General features: G+C 44.5%; 1 protein-coding gene across 1 annotated transcript in view; it reads left to right on the top strand.

Annotated features, from left to right (window-relative positions):
• LOC126260460 (uncharacterized) overlaps positions 1-24,246 on the top strand; it is a 75,736-nt gene that overhangs the window by 3,505 nt on the left and 47,985 nt on the right. Inside the window, exon 2 of the mRNA XM_049957789.1 lies at positions 16,201-16,511. Coding sequence (XP_049813746.1) covers positions 16,219-16,511 — 293 coding nt within the window. The 5' untranslated portion in view covers positions 16,201-16,218. The remainder of the gene's footprint in view (positions 1-16,200; positions 16,512-24,246) is intronic.

Genomic DNA, 24,246 nt, shown 5'->3' with positions numbered 1-24,246 from the left:
CCGAGGGAGGACTCGAACCTCCGTCGGGACCAGCCGTACAGTCCATGACTGCAACGCCTCGGACCGCTCGGCTAATCCGCGCGGCTGAGATTCCCGATTCTCGGGCAATTTGGCTGCTACTGATGTGCGGATTAGCCGCGACAGCAGCTAAAACACCTAATTGGGCATCATCATTTGTTGCAGGTCGTGGTTGACGTTTCACATGTGGCTGAACACTTCCCGTTTCTTTAAATAACGTAACTATCCGGCAAACAGTCCGGACGCTTGGATGATGTCGTCCAGGATACCGAGCAGTATACATAGCACACGCCCGTTGGGCATTTTGATCGCAGTAGCCATAAATCAGCACGATATCGACTTTTTCCGCAGTTGGTAAAAGGCCCATTTTAACATGGGGAATGTATCACGAAGCAAATACCGTCCGCTCTGGCGGTATGTTCCTTGATACCACGTACTTATTCGTTTGTCACTATTGCAGCGCCATCTATCGCAAAGCGAAAAAAGTTGTCCAACTAAAACATTCATATTTCTTTACGTACTACACGAACATGTATTAAAAAATGGGGGTTCCTATTTTAAAAAAACGCAGTTGATATCCATTTGATCTATGGCAGCGCCATCTAGCGGGCCAACCATAGCGCCATCTGGTTTCCCCCTTCAAGCTAGACGAGTTTCGTTCTTTGTAGTTTTTTCGTTTGATGCTTATTTCGTGAGATATTTGGCCCGGTCACTATCAATGGACCACCCTGTATATGGCGTCTCTTCTTCCGGACATGTAAAAGAGAGAGGCACGGTTATTCAAATACAAAGCTATGCAAACAGGCAGAATACGGCACTGCGGTCGGGAACGCCTATATAGGACAACAAATACCAGGCGCAGTTCTTAGATCGGTTAATGCTGCTACAATGGCAGGTTATCAGGACTTACGGGAGTTTAAACGTGGTGTTATAGTCGGCGCACGAGCAATGGGACGAAGCATCTCTGAGGTAGCGACGAAGTGAGGATTTTCCCGTACGACCATTTCATGAGTGTACAGTGAATATCAGGAATCCGGTAAAACGTCAAATCTCCGATATCGCTGCGGCCGGAATAAGATCCTGTCAGAACGGGACCAACGACGGCTGAAGAGAATCGTTCAGCGTGACAGAGATGCAGCCCTTCCGCATGTTGCTGCATATTTCAATGCTGGGCCATCAGTAAGTGTCAACATGCGAACCATTCAAGGAAACATCATCGATATCGACTTTCTAAGCCAATGGCCTACTCGTGTACCCTTGATGACTGCACGACACAAAGCTTTACGCCTTCCCGGGTCCGACAACACATTGGACTGTTGATAGGTGGAAACATGTTCTTTGGTCGGACGAGTGTTGCTTCAAGTTGTATCGAGCGGACGGACGGCTACGTGTATAAAGGCAACCTCATGAATCCAAGGACCTTGCATGTCAGAAGGGGACTGTTCGAGCTGCTGGAGGCTCTGTAATGGTGTGGGGCGTGTGCAATTGGTGTGATATGGCACCCCTGATACGTCTAGAGAATACGCTGACAGGTGACACGTACGTAAGCATCCTGTCTGATCACCTGCATCCATTCATGTCCATTGTGTATTCCGACGGGCTTGGGGAATTCCAGGAGGACAATGTGACACCACATACGTCAAGAATCGCTACAGAGTGGCTCCAGGAACACTCTTCTGAGTTTAAATGCTTCCGCTAGCCACCAAACTCCCCAGACATGAAGGTTACTGAGCATATCTGATGTGCCTTGCAACGTGCTGTTAAGAAGAGATCACCCGCTCGTACTCTTGCGGATTTATGGACAGCGCTGCAGGATTCGTGGTGTCAAATCCCTCCAGCGCTACTTTAGACATTAATCGAGTCCATGCCACGTCGTGTTGCGGCATTTCTGCGTGCCACAGGGGTCCTACACGATATTAGGCAGGTGTACCAATATCTTTGGCTCTCCAGTGTATGTACGTATAAACAGAGACGGCCAACAATCTCTTCAGTGCAGATGCACACCAAGCTCAAACTCTGACGGGAATCGGCGAGGTGCCGCGAGTAATGAGGCTAATGAGCTGGTGCACTACATCAGTAGTAGGTGTGGTATCAGTTGAGAAGTTGTGTCTGACGGGAGGCGTGCTAGGGTATTCTGTGCTGTTGTAGTCACCACTGCGTCCAGTTGGCTTTGTGGTCAGCACATCTGCCCAGTAACCGGGAGATCCGGTTCGAATCCTGGCCCAGGACAAATTTTCAGCTGGCCCCATTGATATAAATCAAGCCTACTGGCAGCTAATGTCTTTAATTCCTTTTTCACTTGGGATTCAGTCTGAGAACAGTGAGTTCGATCGATTTGGAAGAATTTTATAAACTCAATCTCATGAAAGAATTGGCGAAATCCTACTAATGGAAAAATAAGGACGTGACGAAATTTCCGTACCTAAGAACTCGTACGTTGCACAGGCCACACCATTAGACAAGAAGAGAAATAGAAGTAATCCGCTGAATTACGGATATGTATCATTGAAATCAGTTTTGCAATTCATTTTAAATTAACTTCCCGATGCGCCAGAGAACTGGAACTTTCAACATTTCTCGGAACTGCCTGACGACGCAATATTAACTCGCTTTTTTTGCACGGCGTGTGATGGAGTGTACTTTGTGTACTATTGCCATTTTCCCGTTCTACTCGCGAATGGTTTGCGAAAAGAAACAGTCGTATGGGAATATCCACACTTCATAGCTACCTCGGAGATGCTGTGTGCCAATGCTCCTGCGCCGACTATAACATTACGTTAAAACTCTCTTTAAACTCGATAACCTGCCATTGTCACAGCAGTAACCGATCTAACAACTGCCCCAGACACTTGTTGTCTTACATAGGCGTTGCCGACCGCAGCGCCCTATTCTGCCTGTTTACATATGGCTCTCAGCACTATGGGACTTAACATCTTAGGTCATCAGTCCCATAGAACTTAGAACTACTTAAACCTAACTGATCTGAGGACATCACACACATCCATGCCCGAGGCAGGATTCGAACCTGCGACCGTAGTGGTCGCGCGGTTCCAGACTGAAGCGCCTAGAACCGCTCGGCCACATCGGCCGGCATAGTTGGTCGCACCAGCATCTTATATGTAACTTCCCAGACGATTTCCGATAAATCTAAGTTTTCCATTTGTCTTCCCTGGTATCCAGTATCACTTCTCAGTATCGCCGCGAAATACTTATACGATGTGACAGGCTCAAAATGTTAACCACTAATCTCGTAATGAGAAACTATGAGCTTCTTTCTCTATGTTATAGGCGTATCTTATATTTACACACATTTAGAGAGAACTGCTGTCACTCCTCTCTGAAAAGTAGGAAGACAGTATCTATTTCAGACAGGCGCATTTCCACTGATTCGTTGATAATGGAGTCAAAAATTCAAAATATGAGGCATAATGTATGTTTCGTTGTATTTCATAGAGTGATCGGTAGAAGAACGGTGTTCAGTGAAAGTGAATTTGCTGACGTGGAGGAGGCGAATATGCGACTGGTGTTTCACGATGCGCCCCTAAGCAATGCTAATCTTTAGCCCTACATAACATTTTCCACACTTGCACAGAATCCTATAACCAGCTGCCCTGCGCTGCTCTGAGCCGTCTTTGACCGGTCACAGAAGCACAGAGAATTTTGATGGAGGACAAAAGATAATTTTAACCCTATTTTTACGCAGAAACATTTCCAATATATGGCATGCAAGCTGTCGTCTTGAAGGCCTCATTCTATGGCTTATGCTGTCATTCGTAAGTCCATAGCGCTCTCTGTATCTGTTGAGGCAAATATCCATTTTCTAGAAACACAGTTTGGAGGTATTGCTTGCAGAATATCGGCATCCAAGAACGTGTGGGTCTGTGAATCAACGTCTTCGGAACGCCTACTGTTTTATCCGGATAGTGGCAACTAGTTGCTTGTAAATCTAGATCTATGTGAGTGAGCTTTCGAAATACCGAAGCCGCGTGGAGTGGTAGTGCGGTCAGAGGCGCCATATCACTAATCGTGTGGCCCCTTCCGACGGAGGTTTGAGTCCTCCCTCGGGCCTGGGTGTGAGTGTTGTCCTTAGCGCTAAGTTAGGTTAAGTAGTGTGTAAGTCTAGGGACCGATGACCTCAGCAGTTTGGTCCCTCAGGAATTCACACACATTTGAACATTTTGAAATACCGAATGCCCAAGTATCCCATCCCCAGACTAAGACATCTAGAAATGGTTTCCAGTTAATGCTGGATGGATCCTGTGATGGAAAAACTTGATGCTCCGCGCAGCTGGCGTCGTTATGTGATTTTACCGTGTGAAGATGCTCGATCATGAGGCGAGCTTCCACCACGGAGTGCCCACTGAGCACGAACAGGCTTGCAGAAGAAGTGCGTGCGTTCAGGTAACACAGGCAACTCACAGAGGAAACTCCCCATTGCTCTCCTCTCAGACGTAGTCATAAGTTGCCTGTCAAAAACTGAACAGAGATCATGCCTGAAAACAGGAAGAAGGCGTACTGAACTGTGGAAAAAAGAAGAAAAACAAACAGTGAACGGTCCAAAATAAATCCATACACTGTTGAGGCGTGTGAATCACGTTCCTTTCGTGGTTGTGTGGTCACTGTGTTGGACTGCGAAGGGGGAGATCCGGGTTCAAATTGCACTCGGTACAAACTTTCTTTTATTTTTCACAAAATTTCGAACTTTCCGTCCTGTCATTGGCGTATATACCTGGTGTTTGTTCTACACAGATACCACACGTTATGCCTCTTGCATTCCGTTTTGGAAGTTCTGACTCCTGAATTCCTTCGTTGTGACATAATTCACACCCGTTTATAAGTTGTTTTCATTTCTGTGAGAAATCTATGGGGCATCTCGCCTGCTGGGACTATCCATCACATTTACTTGCGACGGTAGTATATTCTTACCACGTGACTCAAATTCTGTGCTTCATCTGTGTTTCTGAGGGTGGGGGGGGGGGGTGGGGGGGGGGAACGATCAAGAGTTCCTCTTGTGAGTTCGTCGTGCAAGCCCCAACGGGTCTTAAATAGCGGTGCTCAGTATACATTCACCAGTACACTCCTGCAGATGGCTAGAAGATTCTACGCTGAAATATCGTGGCGGCAAGTTACTGACATCCTGCAGTTATCCCGAAAATTTCGTGGAACAGTGCAGAAAACAATTCAGACACGGAAGTGTTCTTATTTCTGCTGTTACTTTCAAAGTGTCTTTGTACGCAGTTTTTCATTAGTCAGCACTGACTGGCCGCAACAGCCGGACGCGTGCACTTTGAGCTGCGCTACAGCGCCTGACTCAGCGGTTCCACCCACTTCCAACTGCTGGTCCTGCAACAGCCAGATAGTGCAATCAGAAGCGAACTTCTGCCCGCGTCTTAAATACTACATTTTGTTGTTACGTTTTCCCGAAATCAGCAAAATAGTCACGAACTGTTGTGCGGAATTGTTTTCGATGCAGCAAATGGCGTGTATCTTTTTCTTACAGGTAACAGTCAAGTTACCTGCCGTTATTACAGATGTGCTCAAACAACAAATGCGCAGTGACAACTGAGTACACACATGTGCCAGCGTGGTCTTAAATAAGGGAGCTCAACGTACCTTCCCCAGTATACGCAGAGGATGAAACCCACATAGGGACACTCCCTTGGTTCGCTCCCACGCCACTTGGAGCGCTGCAAGTTTTATCAATCCACCATCTCACTTACTTATTATTCTGATTGCGTTCTTGTCGCATCCGTAATGTTGGGCGGGGTCAATGATTCCAAATTTGTTTTTGTTTCATATAAAACAGAAGCTGGTTTCGTTACATGGTGTTCTGCGGACTTAACGTGCATGAGTTATTGAATACGAATCTGAGCGTGAACTGCTCGATTCAAAGGCATTGTATGTATATTGTTCGGATTCTTCGTTATTTTTGTTTGCATCCGTTATCCGCACTTTCTCGCATTTAATGGAGAATTCCATGTTAGCAGGTTTTGATAGTATTGGTATTCAGCTTTATTATATCTTGCCACGGAGTGAGTATGTAATTCTGCTTTGAATGGTGTTGCTGCTTGCCTCTGAGTGCCACGCATTTTATAGTGTCTTGCAGAGTATGGATGTAGATATAGATGAGTAGGCCCTATGTTTGGTACTCTTGGTGGTTACAGCATTCTTTCTTACAAACGTTAAAAATGCGACAGTAGTTACGCCAATGTTTTCACACGTTGTTAATAGGTACTACAAAGTTAAGTTTCGGGAGACCTCCATTAAATACGAGATGAAGAAAAACAGATATTAATAAAAATAACGTCGAATATGAGCAATATAATGAACATACAGTGAATTTAAGTCGAGCAGTTAACATACGGATTCGTAAGCAGTAACAAATAGACGTGATGCCACAGAATACCATGTGACGAAACCAGATTGTGTTTCATATGAAACAAAAATAAATATGGAATCATTTACCTCACTCAACATTACGGATGAGAGCAAAAACCGAGCAGAATGTGAGTAACATATTTGGGTTGCAATTCAAATGGCACAAGATGGTCGTAACGAGAAGTACAAATAAATACACTTTATCACCACACTCATCCATAAAGTATAAATGAAAATCATTATTATCTAGTACTAGCATTTCGAAAAGCATTATTGATACGGACTTCGAAGCGAACACTTTACTCTTAAGGAACCCCAAAAAAAAAGTCAAAGGGCGTAAATGTTCCGGCCATTATGTTGAACCATCTTGACCGATCCATCTGTCCGGAATGGTTCCATCCAAGAGCTGGAGAAGAAATAAACCTCAGTGTGGCAATGCGCCACCTTATTGAAACATTAGATATTTTTGAAATTCCTGTATCTCAGGTGTAACGTAAGGTTCCGACATGTCCAGGCTCAGCGAAAAAGAACGATCCAACAACTGTGTTACATGTGAAAGTGTATGAATAAAAAACTTGACGAGTTAAGCTACCATTTGCAACAAACCGCGTAGTTGTATCTAGCACAGTTTATTAGAAATAAATTTTTGCAATAATGGAGAGGTTTATGCTCAACCTGTATTGTGCAGCAAGTCACTGATATCTGGCAGTTCGTCCGAAATTTAATATAACACTGTACACGCCGGAAAAATTTTGAATTTCGCATGTTTTTATTCTAATTGTATGCAGGAATTCTTGTCGCGATTTTTATGTTTGCTCGTCATATCCCGGTGAGTGGACATCTTCTTGGTCTGTCCTTACGCACGTCAACCACCGCTGTAAAATGGCCTAATAGCTGACATCGGTCAATAGCGGAAAATTAGCCGTAACTGCAGTAGAAAGCGGAAAAGTTGTCACTTCAGAAATGTTGTGCTACTGCGATAATTGCTCGAAAAAAAGTAACATGCATGTAGATTAAAGCCCGTTGCGCAATTAAAGGAAATAAAAAAGCAGACGACTTGACTAAGATTATATGGATATGGTGTCTGTTCTTTCTCTTTCGGACGTGTCTGAAAGAACAGACATCATATCCATATAAGTATATAGTTCTGGCAAAACCGGCCATGACCTTGTTCTTCTGCGCGGATGCACACATATTACCCGAACTCTTACGGGACTTGGTAAGAATGTCTTCCACGAGTAATGAGTGTGTTGGGTAGGGACACTACGAATGTAGTGTGTGGACATATAAGGTGAGAGTGTGGGTCTCGCGGGAGGCGTGCGTGACATGGTCCCTGCAGTCGCACTATCCTCTGTGTCCTCGGTGGCTCAGAAGGATAGAGCGTATGCCGTGTAAGCAGAAGATCCTGGGTTCGAGTCCCGGTCGGGCCACACATTTTCACCTGTCTCCGTTGATATATATCAACGCCCGTCAGCAGCTGAAGGTATTAGTATATAATTCTAACTTGACTAAGCAGTCTACACACGATGGATCACCGTTAGCCATAGAGGCACATTTCGCGAAATATCTAGTAAAATTCGTAAAAGATCGCTCGCTGTCTGGTAAGTAGTGGCCTCGGCAGAGCTGAAAGATTGAAGAACAATACTATGCGAAAATCCAGCCACAAGTTCGTAGCAGGCCTTGATATGGTTCATCAACAGACCCAAATAGGCATCTATATCATAAGCAGCATCAGACTAAATTACAGATCACCTCAGTACACCCATTGTGACTACATATAATCAATCTCCCTTACCTTCGAATGATATTGTACGACGTTTGGAGATATAAACCAGGTTATAAGTATTCCGATGCCCAAATTATCGAGACGCCGGCGCCATGGTTATAGCATCTATCAACAACGGTAAAATATCTCAGTCAGTGTAGATTGTCTTTCAGATGCAGCTGGTACAAAAAGGGTATAAAATTGTAATCTTTTTTATGTTCAAACATTTTCAGTATTTGTTGATGCTATTCGACAATGGACATCAAGAACTAAGTATACCCGAAATAATGTTTATTACTTTTTACTTGTAATCTATCTGCCGTTACATACGAAGGCGGAAGAAATTGCAACATCAAGATGGAGTTTTGCGACATAAACGAAAGTTGGTAGGCGTGTTCGTACTTCTGAAAGATGATATCTATTCAAATCTCGCTAGAGACGCTAGCAACACCACTATGAGAATGCATATCAGGTTTGCTGTAAATATACGGCGTAACCATCGTGAGCGTCAGTTACCTTTGAGATTGGACGTGGTGAGTTGATGTTAGTCAAGAATACCTTTAAGGTGACCAAGACGCCATTATCAACACGTCACTGAGTTTGAACGAGGCTACGAGAAGCTAGATGTTCCTTCCGCGATACAGCAAAAAGACATGGCAGGCAGCCACTGAATATGACTGCTGACAGCGGCGGTCACTAGAATGTACGGTCGCAAGAAGGCCAGGCTCCGGACTGGCAGGTGACACTACCGAGGTGGAAGATCATTGTGTTCGGCTAATGGCTCTGGCGTATCGTACCGCATCTGCAGCAGCAGTATGAGTAGCAGTTGCCATCACAGATACACAACGAACTGTTACAAATCGGATATTTCAAGGATAGCTCCGAGCCAGATGCCCTGTAGCATGCGTTCCATTGACCTGATAAAAGCTGGTTCTGCTCGTTTAGCTCCGGTGCCAGTGATGGCCGTGTGCTGGTTAGGAGGAAGCCAGTTGAGGGCCTGCAACCAACCTGTCTGCGTGCTAGACACACTGGACCTACAACTGGAGTTGTGGTCTGGGGTGCGATATCATACAAGAGCACTTTCGTGGTTATCCCACGCACCCTGAATGCAAATTAGTACGCCAATCTGGTGATTCATCCTGTTATGCTGCCATTCCTGAGCAGCATTCCAGAGGGTGTTTTCCAACAGGATAACGCTCGCTCGCATACTGCTATTGTGACCCAACTTGCTCTACAGAATGTCGAAATGTTACCTTAGCCCGCTCGATCACCAGATCTATCTCCAATCGAGCACATGTGGGTCATCATCGGATGACCATTCGAGCGTTATCCATAAACAGTATTAAACGTCCATGTATTAACCGACCAAGTGTAACAGGCGTGGAACTGCAGCCCACAAACCGACATCCAGCAGCTGAACAACACAATGCAAGCACGTTTGCATGATTGCATTCAACACTGTGGCAGTTAGAGCGGTTACTAATGTACCCGCATTTCAGATTTGCAGTTCCGAATCTCGAACTTACATTAACCTGCGATCTTGCAATGTTAATCACTTAAGTATGTTACCTACACAAATCTATTCCAGAAATTTTTGGTGCTGTGATTTTTCCGTTAATATAGACACGATTCAATAGCGTATAACGGAAGTCATATACCCAAATAAACAAAATACATACATAGTGCGATTGTCCTTAGGCCGCAAACGTAAGCAAACAAGAACTAAGAGTGCTCAGGGGAGAAGAGAGCTGTGGGGGAACGAACCTGCCTCCACCTTGCAGGCCACACAACACATACTGACAGTGGTCGCCGATACTTCCTTGGGTCTTCGGAGTTGTACTCAAACCCTGTATCAGACCTAGGTTAGCGTCTGATTTCCTTTCAAAATAAGAAAATAATGACCAACACTCAACAGAAAGCAAACTAGAGTACGTAAAACTTTCAATAATGACTACTGCATTTGTTCGCTGAGGCTGGCAATCCCATAAACGAGGAAGTACTGGCCCAACCTTCACAGGGTATGCTACGCAACAACTGTCAAAAACACCCTCCAGATAAAACCGTCACGTTTAAGTGTGTAAAAAAATATTTTTTTTTATTTGTCTAGTGATTGGTTGAACAAATAAATTATAAATTAGTTTGTTATTTGACACCCTGGATATGGAATTTGAGCTCACGTTCAGATTTGAAATAATGTCTTTGGGTCGAAAATAACTATCTAGAGACCGATCGCGAACACATGCAAAACGGATCCCTTCTTTGAATTTAAGTTCATGAAGTTTATTTGCCGAGTTTTTTAGTTACAGCATAAAATAAATGTAAGTAGTTGGAGAGAGTATGATTGATTAAACTATATGACATCGTAGTTTATAGTTACAAATCGAAGGGTCTATTTTTTTTTTTAACGTAACTCAAGTCCTTTTACGGTTGAAAACAGTTGACACTGCATCGCAAGCTGCCTTCTAATACACACAATGCTTCATATTCACTAAATGAATAAGATCCACTTCCTACGTTTCGCCACGATACCTGACGAAAACTTGAAAGAGTTCAGGGAGACATCTAAGCCCCACACTGACTTCTCTTTCAAAAACAGTCATTTTCAATTATGTGGCTGTATACAACCCAGAAACTAAGAAGACCAATTTGTCGGTACTGTCTACCTTTACGAAGTCTTCATTCAAACTTCTTCCTCCATGACGTCTCCTTTCAACCCTAGAGAACAATTCTCATCCAATGCTCCCATCTCCCCACTACCACAACTAACCATTGACTGTCGCTCTTATTGCCTTCCTCCCTGCCACACTATCACTAACGACGTACCTTAACACAATGTAAAATCTGCAATTATCGAGTCTATTGGCCCGTTTACGTAAATGACGTCTTATATGAAACGTGCTGAAACGCAAGTTAATTTGATCTTACCCTACATACAATGTTAAATTAATGGTTTGCAGCATCACTGAGCTAATCTTTTCATAACTGATAAATTAAACCACAAGAAATTGTGGATGTAACTCATTACTAAAGTGCAATTTATGGTATCACTGATCATTTATTTCGTCTGTATTCCCTTGACATAAAACTACATACGTCTTACTTTTATGTAATGAGTGTAGGATAAAGTAAACGAGGTTCTTAATTTTGGCCGGCCGAAGTGGCCGTGCGGTTAAAGGCGCTGCAGTCTGGAACCGCAAGACCGCTACGGTCGCAGGTTCGAATCCTGCCTCGGGCATGGATGTTTGTGATGTCCTTAGGTTAGTTAGGTTTAACTAGTTCTAAGTTCTAGGGGACTAATGACCTCAGCAGTTGAGTCCCATAGTGCTCAGAGCCGTTTCTTAATTTTGCATGCGCAGCTATGTCTTCGTATGTTATTAAATGGAATTTCCATATCGCTGTTGGTAATTTGGAATCTTAAGCTTAATTTTTTGATAAGTTCCCAATGCACACGCCTGCGTGGATTCTCTTCCTCCCGTTGGCTGCACGAGGATACCTGAACTCCTCTCGCTAAGCACTTTCAGCCCATATCGGTACCACAGGGAGCGCTCAGCCTTCCGCAGCTGGACCTTCCTGTTGCCATTCATAAACCAGCAGTCACATCCGTTAGATATCAAAGAGTATACGTGTGGAGCGATTTACAGTGGAATGACCATGCAACATTAATCGCCAGACTGAGATTCATTGGAAGAATTCTCCGGAAATGTCGTCCATCTACAAAGTAGGTAACTTACAAAAGCCTACTTTGACCAATAGTTGAATGTTGCCAGACAGGACTGATATCAGAAGCAGAGAAGACGCAAATAAGAGCAGTGCGTTTCGTTACAGGTTCATTTAGTAAGCGCAAAAGCGTTACGAGGATGCTAGCAAATTCCAGTGGCAGACGCTGCAAGAAAGGCGTTCTGCATCACGGTGTGCTGTGCTGTCCGAGAGCCAACCAATGTGTAGCTTTCTCCTGCGTATATTCGCGGAAAGACCATGAAGGTAAAATTAGAGAGATTCGAGGTCGAAGGGAGGCTTACCAGCAATCGTTTTACCCACAAAGCATGCACGACTGGAACGAAATCGGTGAAGCGAGAGTGGTGCACAAAACACCCTTCTCCACACACCGTAAAGTGTCTTGCAGAGTATAGATTTAGTAGATATACAAAATATAGATGTAGTAGATATAGTAGTAGCAGTAACTTTTCTTCTTTACTTACCACGAAAAGCTCTTTTAGGTGGGTGGGCTCTCACAACTACTCTTGCTGGGATGTCAAAGAACCCTCAGAGCCAACGCAGATGTTCACTGTGGTCAATCTTCCCACAGGCCAAGGTTTCCGACAGAAGGCTGGCACATTGTCCGTGAGTACTCTTTTAAGCTGAGGGAAACCTCCTCCATTACCATAATCACACACAGTTACGTTGTATTTGTTATTTACACATATCATACTTTACACTTATCATACTGATAAGTCATGCATGTGTGTTGCTGTTGTGAGTGTTCCTATAACGATCGAAAGACCACCCCTGACGTTGTTTGTAAACATACACACAATTACCATGAGTGCTGCCTAGGATAGAATGCCGCTTTCGAATTGATTGCAGCGTTTGAGTTGAAAGTAAAGCATCAGAACGGAGGCATTAAAGACGTCTGTGGAACTGCAGAGCGAACATTCATCATGCCACGAAGGACAATCGCGACCAATGATCACGTTAGGCGCAGAAGGCTTGTCGACTAGGGTAGTTGCCCGACGTGTGCACCAGAGGCAAATTGATGTGATGCAAACGTGGACAGTATTGAGAACTTACACCACATAGGTCATCCACGTTCGACGGATGCACAGGATTCTCGATAGCTACAAGTTTTCAGTCAAAGAAACCGTGAGTTGAGTGCTCCAGGACTGAATTCGGTGTTCGAAGAGGCTACAAGATGTCATATTTCGCATCAGACTATTAGCAGACGATTGCATGACGCGAATATCCATTTCCGGCGACCATGGCAAGCACCACGTCGTACCCCACAAGGCCACGGACTCCGTTGCGGATGGGCGAGCAATCATACACATAGGTTGCCCCAGGATTGGGGTCTTGTGTTGTTTACATTCTTGTACCCTGATAATCGCATGCAACGTGTTGGGAGACATCTCGGTATCTCGAACGACTCGAAGATTGTGTTCCGCATGTGCAACAGAGTGATTGTGGAGTGATGTTCTGGGGTGGCATTACATAGGACGACCGTTCTCCTCTTGTGGTGGTTGAGGGCAGTCTCACTGCTCTATAGGTACAGTGACGAGATTCTGGAATCAATAGTCGGACCGTATTGTCAACATTTTGGTGAAATTTCATTTTATGGGAGATAACTCTCATGCTCGTCGTACTGCTCTCGTGAACATGTTCTTTCAGCATTTTAGGATCACTACAATTGAGTAGCCTGCCCCTTCTCCAGAAATGATGTAGTATCTACGGTTCTTTGTTAACAACGACACACAGCTATAAACAACGGCAGTGAGACGACCACCAGAATTACACAAACATGAGCGAACATGGGTCCAAGGGGGTGGAGGTGGCTGGGTGCCCCAGGGATCAGTGCTTTTTATATAAATGATATGCCCTCTAGTATTACAGGTGATTCTAAAATATTTCTGTTTGTTGATGACACTAGTTTGGTAGTAAAGGACGTTGTGTGCAACATTGGCACTGTTTCAAATAGTGTAGTTCATGACGAAACATTATATGATGCTAAATCATAGTAAGACTAAGTTTTTACTGTTTCTAACATACAATTCAACAAAATCCGAAGTTTTAATTTCACAGACTGGGAATATGATTAGTGAAACTGAACAGTTCAAATTTCTAGGTGTTCAGATAGATAGTGAGCTGTCGTGGAAAGCCCACGTTCAGCATCTTGTTCAAAGACTTAATCCTGCCATTTTTACTATTCGAACAGTATCTGGAGTAAGTGATAGTCTGACGCGAAAAGTAAGCTGCTTTGCTTATTTTTATTCGCTTATAACCTTTCTGTCGTCTTTATCATCATCATTCATCCCCATTACGGTCGGAGGAAGGCAATGACAACCACCTCCGCTAGGACCTTTCCTAATACGACGGTGCAGGTCTCCCGTATCGTCCCCTACGCTCCTCGGAGTATGGGACCTCATCATCATCATCAACAACCTATGGTATTATATTTTTTGGAGTAATTCTTCCCATTCTCAAAGGATATTTTTGGCTCAGAAACGGGAGGTTCGGACAATAAGTGGTGTAAGGTCGCATATCTCTTGTCGCCCCTGCTCATTGGTCTGATATTCTGGCATTGGCCTCTCAATATATAAACATTGTTTGCTGTCTTTTCCTGTTAAGAATATCAGCTTATTCCCATGAATTAGCACCTTTCACTCAGTTGGTACTAGGCTCAAATCCAATCTGCATTTGGATCGCACTTCCTTAATTGGCTCTGAGCACTATGGGACTTAACATCTGTGGTCATCAGTCCCCTAGAACTTAGAACTACTTAAACCTAAATAACCTAAGGACATCACACACATCCATGCCCGAGGCAGGATTCGAACCTGCGACCGTAGCACACTTCCTTAATTCTTGTGCAGAAAGGTGTGCAGCATATTGCTGCATCAACTTTCTTTCAGTAAGCTACCACAAGTATTCAAATCCAAACTGAAGAGTTTCCTCATTGGTCACTCCTTCTATTTTGTCGAGGAGTTCCTTGAAAAATTAAGCTGATTCCTGTGTTATATTGTTGATTGCGTTTACGTAAACTTACGGCTTGTCTTTTCTTTGGGTTCATAAACATTTTATTTTATCTGTTATTACTTTTATGTTGTAATTTCGTGTACTGACACGTTCCATGAGCTTGGAGATGTGCTCCTCAATTTGGTCCTACGGAACTAGTGTAAAATAAAAATAAAAAACATTAATTGGAGACCACAAGTCCAGAGCGAGTCTCATGACATGCAACCTACAACAACCCCTAACAGTCTGTCAGTTGAACCTTCACCTAGAAAGGCTAAGGCATAAGAGAGCGAGGCTTCGGTGGCAACGTACCGCCCGGAACACTCGTCCGGCGGTGGCGCTGCAATCGAGTGAAGCAAGAACCCCCGCCGCCGCCACATATTAGCGTGCGGCGCCGGGCTGCTGCCGTGGTGGTGGCGTATGTGGGTCTTCGTGACGCGTGAACCCAATCGTACATGTGTGGGATCGATTGGGACGAACTGGTTTTGGACGTCGACAACGACCACGTACTCTGCTCGATTTAAGCAGAATCACCATTCAGAGCCGACCGTGGTGGCCGAGCGGTTCTTGGCGCTTCAGTCTGGAACCGCGCGACCGCTACAGTCGCAGGTTCGAATCCTGCCTCGGGCATGGATGTGTGTGGTGTCCTTAGGTTAGTTAGGTTTAAGTAGTTCAAAGTTCTAGGGGACTGATGACCACAGCTGTTAAGTCCCATAGTGCTCAGAGCAATCATTTGCCCATCATCACCATTCAGAAGGGACGATATGGACCTCATTTGGTTTGACGATCTCATCAGTGGTATGCCTCAACGGATTCGACCCTGCATTTGAGCGAGGACACGTTCTTTAACGTACTGACATTACTCGGGAGTTAACAAATATTAGATTTTTTGAAGTGTCCTGGATACATTGCAAATGAATATACGAGTATGCCTCGGAGCCAATGAAATTCCAATGATACGTTTTGGTTCCAGAATGAGATTTTCACTCTGCAGCAGAGTGTGCGCTGATATGAAACTTCCTGGCAGATTAAAACTCCTTTCTTTCAGGGGTGCTAGTTCTGCAGGGTTCGCAGGAGAGCTTCTGTAAAGTTCGGAAGGTAGGAGACGAGGTACTGGCGGAAGTAAAGCTGTGAGGAGAGGGCGTGAATCTTGCTTGGGTAGCTCTGTTGGTAGAGCACTTGCCCGCGAAAGGCAAAGGTCCCGAGTTCGAGTCTCGGTCCGGCACACAGTTTTAATCTGCCAGGAAGTTTCATACGTTTTGTTATTGTGTGTACATTTGAAATTGGCTGTGCGCTGAGGAGGGCGGTTGCAGTCGGTGTGCTGCGGGCCGATGCCGCTGACGCTGCAGCGGCTGAGCGGCGCGGTGTCGGGCATCGTGGCGGGGCTGGAGTGCCCGGTGTGCCTGGAGACGGTGTCGCCGCCCGCGTCGCAGTGCGTGCACGGACACCTGCTGTGCCCGCGCTGCCGGCCCGCCGCCGCCGACCGCTGCCCCGTCTGCCGCGTGCACATGGCGCGCGGCCGCAGCCTCCTCGCCGACCACGTCTACCGCACGCTCGCCGACGCCTTCCAGGTGGGGCCCGACCCCGCGCCCGGCGCCCTCGCCGACACCATATTCGGTCGCAGGTACGGGTATCGCCATCCTCGTCTCATTCTTCTTTTTCACTATGCTCTTGGTGGACCCCATTCTCCTCAACATTCTGTCTCATTTTTCTTTTTCACTACGCTCTCGGTCGACCTCGTTCTCCTCAACATCCTGTATCATCCTCGTCTCTTTCTTCTTTTTCACTACGCTCTCGGTAGACCTCGTTCTCCTCAACATCCTGTCTCATCCTCGTCTCATTCTTCTATTTCACTACGCTCTTGGTGGACACCATTCTCCTCAACATTCTGTCTCATCCTCGTCTCATTCTTCTATTTCACTATGCTCTTGTTGGATCCCATTCTCCTCAACATTCTGTCTCATCCTCGTCTCATTCTTCTTTTTCACTACGCTCTCGGTCGACCTCGTTCTCCTCAACATTCTGTCTCATCCTCATCTCATTCTTATTTTTCACTATGCTCTTGGTGGACCCCATTCTCCTCAACATTCTGTCTCATCCTCGTCTCATTCTTCTTTTTCACTATGATCTTGGTGGACCCCATTCTCCTCAACATTCTGTCTCATCCTCGTCTCATTCTTATTTTTCACTATGCTCTTGGTGGACCCCATTCTCCTCAAAATTCTGCCTCATCCTCGTCTCATTCTTCTTTTTCACTATGATCTTGGTGGACCCCATTCTCCTCAATATCCTGTCTCATCCTCGTCTCATTCTTATTTTTCACTATGCTCTTGGTGGACCCTATTCTCCTCAACATTCTGTCTCGTCATTGTCTCATTCTTCTTTTTCACTACGCCCTCAGTATACCTCGTTCTCCTCAACATTCTGTCTCATCCTCGTCTCATTCTTCTTTTTCACTATGCTCTTGGTGGACCCCATTCTCCTCAACATTCTGTCTCATCCTCGTCTCATTCTTCTTTTTCACTATGCTCTTGGTGGACTCCATTCTCCTCAACATTCTGTCTCATCCTCGTCTCATTTTTCTTTTTCACTATGATCTTGGTGGACCCCATTCTCCTCAATATCCTGTCTCATCCTCGTCTCATTCTTCTTTTTCAATATTCTCCTCAACATTCTGTCTCCGTACATCTGCTATTTCTGGACCTCCCCTAAGCACGTATACGAGGAAGCGGGAGTGAAGGGACTCCAACATACGCTTCGTATTTAATTTCCAAACGTTAAGGTAACTTTCCGAGAATAAAGTAGCATCAAAGAATTTTAGGAACTACGAGCTGTGTTGAAGTTGCTTGTGTGAGGGCTAACCCATATGGATGGGCTTGCGGCCTGATATCCTGCAGGAAGCATACTAGCCAGTGAAGGCACAGTCTGAGCGTACCTGCCATCAACAATAAATCCGACACGGTTCGTGAGTTCACTGGCAGAACTGGTACACCGCAGGAATCAAGTGAAGAAATAGACCGACCAGCCCCTTCTTATATAACTTTATTTATGGCAAGACTCTTTTTCAGTTGTCACCCATCTTCGGTCAGCGTAACACACTTAAATCTTTCAATAATTTCAGTTGACGTAATACATTACTTTTTTCGATGCAACCTTTTTACCTACTCCATTTTGATCGCTGCAGCTGATCTTGGGCAATACAACAGCTGTAGTCCGCAGCTCGTGGTCGTGCGGTAGCGTTCTCGCTTCCGACGCCCGGGTTCCCGGGTCCGATTCCCGGCGGGGTCAGGGATTTTCTCTGCCTCGTGATGACTGGATGTTGTGTGATGTCCTTAGGTTAGTTAGGTTTCAGTAGTTCTAAGTTCTAGGGGACTGATGACCATAGATGTTAAGTCCCATAGTGCTCAGAGCCATTTTTTGAACAGCTGTAAGTAGGCTGTTTAGCTTATTATGTTCGTAACGCCACGTAGCGCTCTGTATGAAAATCACTGGCTGTGCTGTGTGCAGTTTGTAGCTGGTGTACATTGTTGGAATATTCGCTATTGTAGTGTTGGGCACATGGATGTGAACAGCGCATAGCGTTGCGCAGTTGGAGGTGAGTCGCCAGCAGTGGTGGATGTGGGGAGAGAGATGGTGGACTTTTGAGAGCGGATGATCTGCACGTGTGTCCATCAGAGACAGTATATTTGTAAGACTGGATGATATAATTATGACATTTGAACACTATTAAGGTAAATACATTGTTTGTTCTCTATCAAAATCTTTCATTTGCTAACTATGCCCATCAGTAGTTAGTGCCTTCAGTAGTTAGAATCTTTTATTTAGCTGGCAGTATTGGCGCTCGCTGTATTGCAGTACTTCGAGTAACTAAGGTTTTTGTGAGGTAAGTGATTCATGAAAGGTATAGGTTATTGTTAGTCAGGGCCATTCTTTTGTAGAGATTATTGAAAGTCAGATTGCGTTGCGCTGAAAATATTGTGTGTCAGTTTAGTGTTGATCAGAATAAGTAAAGAGCGAAATGTCTGAGTACGTTCAGTTCTGCTCAGCTGTTTGAAAATCAGATAATGTAAGAGTTTTGTCAGCACAGTAATCATTAATTTTTCTAAGTGGACGTTTCACAGTTCGTTTAACTACACGTTCCCGAATTATGTATTTACATCTAATTTAGTAATTGATAGCGTAATAACACACTGTCTGACAAAAAGAGTGAAGCACTGAGAAGGGTATGGGAAACTAAGTGAAACTTCACACGTTGAGAGGCTATGTGATGTTACTTCACTTATTAAAAAATGGAGTCATATTTAAAAAAAAAAAACTTGTCAGTGTGAGTCCACTTATCAGTCTGACGTCGCACACCTCTGGCCTGGATGCTTGCACTGATTCCTTTAGAAGTGGTGTCGTAAAGCAAGCTGGCCCTCAACTCTTGTAACTGATACTTGATATCGTGGATACTGGCAGTGCGACAGATATGTCTACAAGCTGGTCCCACACATTTTGCATCAGGGACAGATCTGGGGATCTAGCTGGCCACAGGAGAACCTCAACATCACGAATACAGTTCATAGAGACACGTGCCACGTGGGACGAGCATTGTCCCGTTGAAAACGTGTACCACACTACTGTCGCATGGGAGGTTCCGCACGAGGATGCAGAATTTTCATGCCGTCAGTGTTCCTCAATCACTGTCGGCTGCGACCTGAAGTCACACTTGATGACTCCCCACACCGTGACTCCAGGAACAACACTGTTCTGCCTCTCCAAAATACTGGAAGAATGGGACCTCTCTTCATCTAGCCAATATCCTCACCGATGATGGTCATCTGGTGTAGTGTAGAACTGTGATTCACCGCTGAACACAATGCAACACATTCGTCAGCAGTCGATGCTTCCCTGCCACTGTACGTCCGCCCCTGATAGCTGAGTGGTCAGCGCGACGGAATGTCATACCTAACGGCCCGGGTTCGATTCCCGGCTGTATCGGAGATTTTCTCCGCTCAGGGACTGGGTGTTGTGTTGTCCTTATCATCATCATTTCATCCCCATCGACACGCAAGTCGCCGAAGTGGCGTCAAATCGAAAGACTTGCACCAGGCGAACAGTCTACCCGACGGGAGGCCGTAGCCACACGGCATTTCCTATCTGCCACAGTATCAATCCAGATGCAGTCGTTTGTGATGCGGCGTTCGTGGCAGCCTACGCACAGGATGCTTATTCTCCTGGCCGGATGCTGCCAGTCTCCAACGAGATATACAGAATGTCGCACAGAGTCCATTACTTATTCTCGGTTGGCAGGTACGGATGCGAAGGCGTTACGTTCTGCTTGGTATACAACACGGCCATCCTCCCTTGTGGTCAGGCCACTGTCATATAGAATCCCTATAAATCTGAATATTGCACGATTCGTCCAACCGGACAAATGGAGACCCACAATAAGGCACTTTTCAGACTCAGCCAGGTGCTGATAACGCTGCCTCAGACGACTACGGAGCATCTCCATGTCTTCCACAGTGATCAATCAACATCTGCCGCTGTTCGCGTCTCCTACATACCCTACCAGTCCTGGAAACAAAACTAAATACCAACAACACTAATACAGTCTGATGGCTGCTCTATCACAGAGCAACACTAATCACTTACATAATACCCGCCGATGGTGCGCACGTGTACGGAGTTATTCTGACATTTGATCGTGTGTTCTGGGTGCGCCATTTTTTTTTCAGACTGTACAGTTACTTTATCTGATACGAGACTGTGGAGCCGGTGAAGCAGACGTAGCATATCGCAGTTATGTAAGTTCTATGGCTACAACCATCCTAAATGGGAGTACAGAAAAGTGATACGGCCAAATAGACGAATGTTGCAGATGTAACACAAACAAGCATTCTTGTTCAGCTCTGACTGTCTAGACTCAAGTTTTCACTATCTGCGCTGTGTTGGATCGCAGCAGGATAGTTGAAGGTTCGGTAGAACGAGCGATTTCACACGTTTACATTTCACATTATGCGAAAATTATCCCAAATTTAGACACTTAAAGATTGTTTTTACATTAAAGCATATAGCATATGCCCTACATGATTTGGTATGCTTTTACAGACAGCACCCTGAATAATTATGTAAACGATAGTGATATCAACTTTGCTTCTTTAATACATCCTATAATCCCAAATTAAAATGTGTCATTTGAACGATATAGTAAAGCCATATACATGATTAGTGCTTAAAGTATAAGTGCAGATGGGTAAATTTTCACTGAAGCAGAAAGTGAGCATTTTGTGTCCAAATGAAGTTAATCATTAATAATTATTTATTTATTTATTTTTACTTCATTTATCTCGTCCAGTACCATTATTCGCTTAAAACTAACAACTTCGTCATTCATTTCACTGACGATTGATAAATTCCACCAGATGCACTACTACAGAAACGTCAACATATTTCTCGAGAATGGAGCTGTAGCTCCGACACGAGTTCGAGTAGAGCCAGAAAATTAAATACTGTGACTGAATATGGCGTATTAATATTAAAGATATGATGTATGTAAAAGTATGATTATTCGCATAAAACTAACAACTTTGTCACTCATTTCAGTGAAGAGTGATAAATTCCACCAGATGCACTACCACAGAAACGTCAACATATTTCTCGAGAATGGAGCTGTACCTCCGACACGAGTTCGAGTAAAGCAAGAAAATGAAATACTGTGACTGAATATGGCGTATTAATAGTAACAATATTCCCAACTTGCCCGTTCCAGCCATGGACAGCCCCTGACGAAATGTATGAACACAGATATCTGATTTTGTGTTTGTGACGTCCATAAATCTGGGGCACATAATTGACGAAATAATTTACTAAGTAACCAGTGATCTACCCACTGGGCTCCATTGTCCAGTGATAGCGACTAAGAAAATGGCGAAGGGTGAGTGAATGATTATGAGGGGAAAAGGGGCATTCTAGTAGAGTGTGCAAAAAATTACTTGTCCCATAGTTGCGCAGATGGTGTGGTAGGTGATGGGGCAATGGTAGTGGTTCGGGCTCCATTGTGACCGGCGACCCCGCACCGGGTGTTTATAATTAAAGTGCAACTACTCATGGCGCTCGAGTGTGGGCTGCAATTGTCGTATGGCAGCGACGCTTGGTAGATATGCTATTACCTTTGTGGGGAACCGATTTACGATAAACAAATAGGTTCCAATTTTGGCCAAGACGTGCAAATCTGGCGCTGTAAACTGTTTGTATTACGTTGCGACATCCACGCTGTCATTTGGCAAGCCAGACTGGGCAAGTGAAGTGCAGTTCGACAGCTGAAACCTATTCACGAACGTAAACATTGCGTAACTCGCAAGCAACAGCTAGTGGGTGTTGCAAACAATTGTAAGAACAGGTTGCGTCAGTGCAGCTAATAATCTGACAAATATAGACGAGGGTGTAAGACAGGAATGTAGTCTTTCGCCCCTACTGTTCAATCTATATGTCGAAGAAGCAATGGCGGAAATAAAAGAAAGGTTAAAGAGTGGGATTAAAATTCCGGGTTAAAGGCTATCAACGATAAGATTCGCTGATGACATTGCTATCCCCAGTGAAAGTAAAGGAGAGTTATACGAGGGTCACTCCAAAAGAAATGCATACTATTTTTGTAAAAATACAGTTTTCATTCTGCATGTGTGAAAGTTTTACAGTGTGTAGATACATCATTCCCGCTTGTTTTCAAACTTGGTTCAACCTGTTCCCGTGAGTGGAGCTGTCACAGCATGTCTTCAAGATGGCTGCTACACTTGACGTTCGTCAGAAGCAACGTGCTGGCATAGAATTCCTGTGATGTGAAAACGAGACAGTGGGAAACATCCACAAGAGGTTGAAAAAGGTGTATGGAGATGCTGCTGTAGATCGCAGTACAGTTAGTCGGTGGGCAAGCAGGTTACGTGAAGAAAGCGGGCACGGCAATATTGAGGATTGTCCTCACAGCGGCAGGCCTCTTACTGCACACATTCCAGACAATGTGCAAAGAGTTAACGAATTAGTGACTGCTGACAGACGCATCACAGTGAACGAATTGTCACGCTACGTGGAACAAGGTTTGAAGATGAAGACTGCCTTGTGTATGCTGCCAAACAGTGGCTCCAACAAGTTGGTCCAGAATTTTACCGTGCGGGTATACAGGCGCTGGTTCCAAGATGGCGTAAGGCAGTTGAGAGGGATGGAAATTATGTGGAGAAATGAAAATATTGTTCCTAAAGGATGTATCTACACACTGTAAAACTTTCAAACATGTGGAATAAAAGATGGATTTAAAAAAAAATAGTGTGCATTTCTTTTGGAGTGACCCTCGTAGGATCTGTTGAATGGAATGAACAATCTAATGAGTACAGAACGTGTACTGAGGGTAAATCGTAGAAAGACGAAAGTAACGAGCAGTAGCAGAAATGAGAACATCAGAATTGGGTACCACGAAGTAGATGAAGATAAGAAATTCTGCTACCTACGCAGCAAAATAGCCCACGATGGTCGGAGCAATGACGACACGAAAAGCAGACTAGCACTAGCAGAGAGGGTATTTCTGGCCAAGACAAGTCTGCTAGTATCGAACATAGGCCTAAATTTGAGGGAAAAACTTCTGAGAATGTACGTTTGGGACACAGCATTGTATGATAGTGAAATATAGACTGTGTGAAAACCGGAAAAGAAGAGAATCGAAGGATTTGAGATCTGGTGGTACAGAATAATGTTGAAAATTAGGTGGACTGATAAGGTAAGGAATGAGGAAGTTCTCTGCAGAATCGGCGAGGGAAGGAATATGTGGAAAACACTGACAAGGAGAAGGGACAGGGTGATAGGACATGTGTCAAGATATCAGGGAATAACTGCCATGGTACTAGAGGAAGTTGAAGATGTGAAAACTGTAGAGTAAGACAGAGATCAGAATACATCCAGCAAATAATTGAGGAAGTAGATAGCAATTGCTATTCTGAGATGAAAGAGTTGGCACAGGAGAGGAATTCGTGACGGGCCTCATTAAAAAAAGAAAAAAAAGAAAACGTTCAATGTCAATAATTTCTCAGTAGAGTACTAAAAAGGAAATAATAGAATAAGAAGGATCAATCAAATGAAAAGAAGTCGAATCGTAGGCTGCGATAAACAAAAGAGGGGTAAAATATATTATGTAAAGGACAATATCACATACTACAGTAGTGACGATGTAAAATAAAGAACATGCCATGTGGAAATTAAGTGTGTATCTCCCATAACCCCTAAAAATAAAGTCTTCTTCTTTTTCTTCTGCGTATTTCCGACGTACTGAAGCCTCGGGGAGTACTTGCAGCTCTGGGTGAGTCACCTAACATTACCGCTGGATATATTTC

This window comes from Schistocerca nitens, chromosome 5 (genome assembly GCF_023898315.1).
Source record: "Schistocerca nitens isolate TAMUIC-IGC-003100 chromosome 5, iqSchNite1.1, whole genome shotgun sequence".
NCBI lineage: Eukaryota > Metazoa > Arthropoda > Insecta > Orthoptera > Acrididae > Schistocerca > Schistocerca nitens.
Note: the sequence above shows the minus strand (reverse complement) of the source record. Positions and strands in the feature narration are given on the sequence as shown.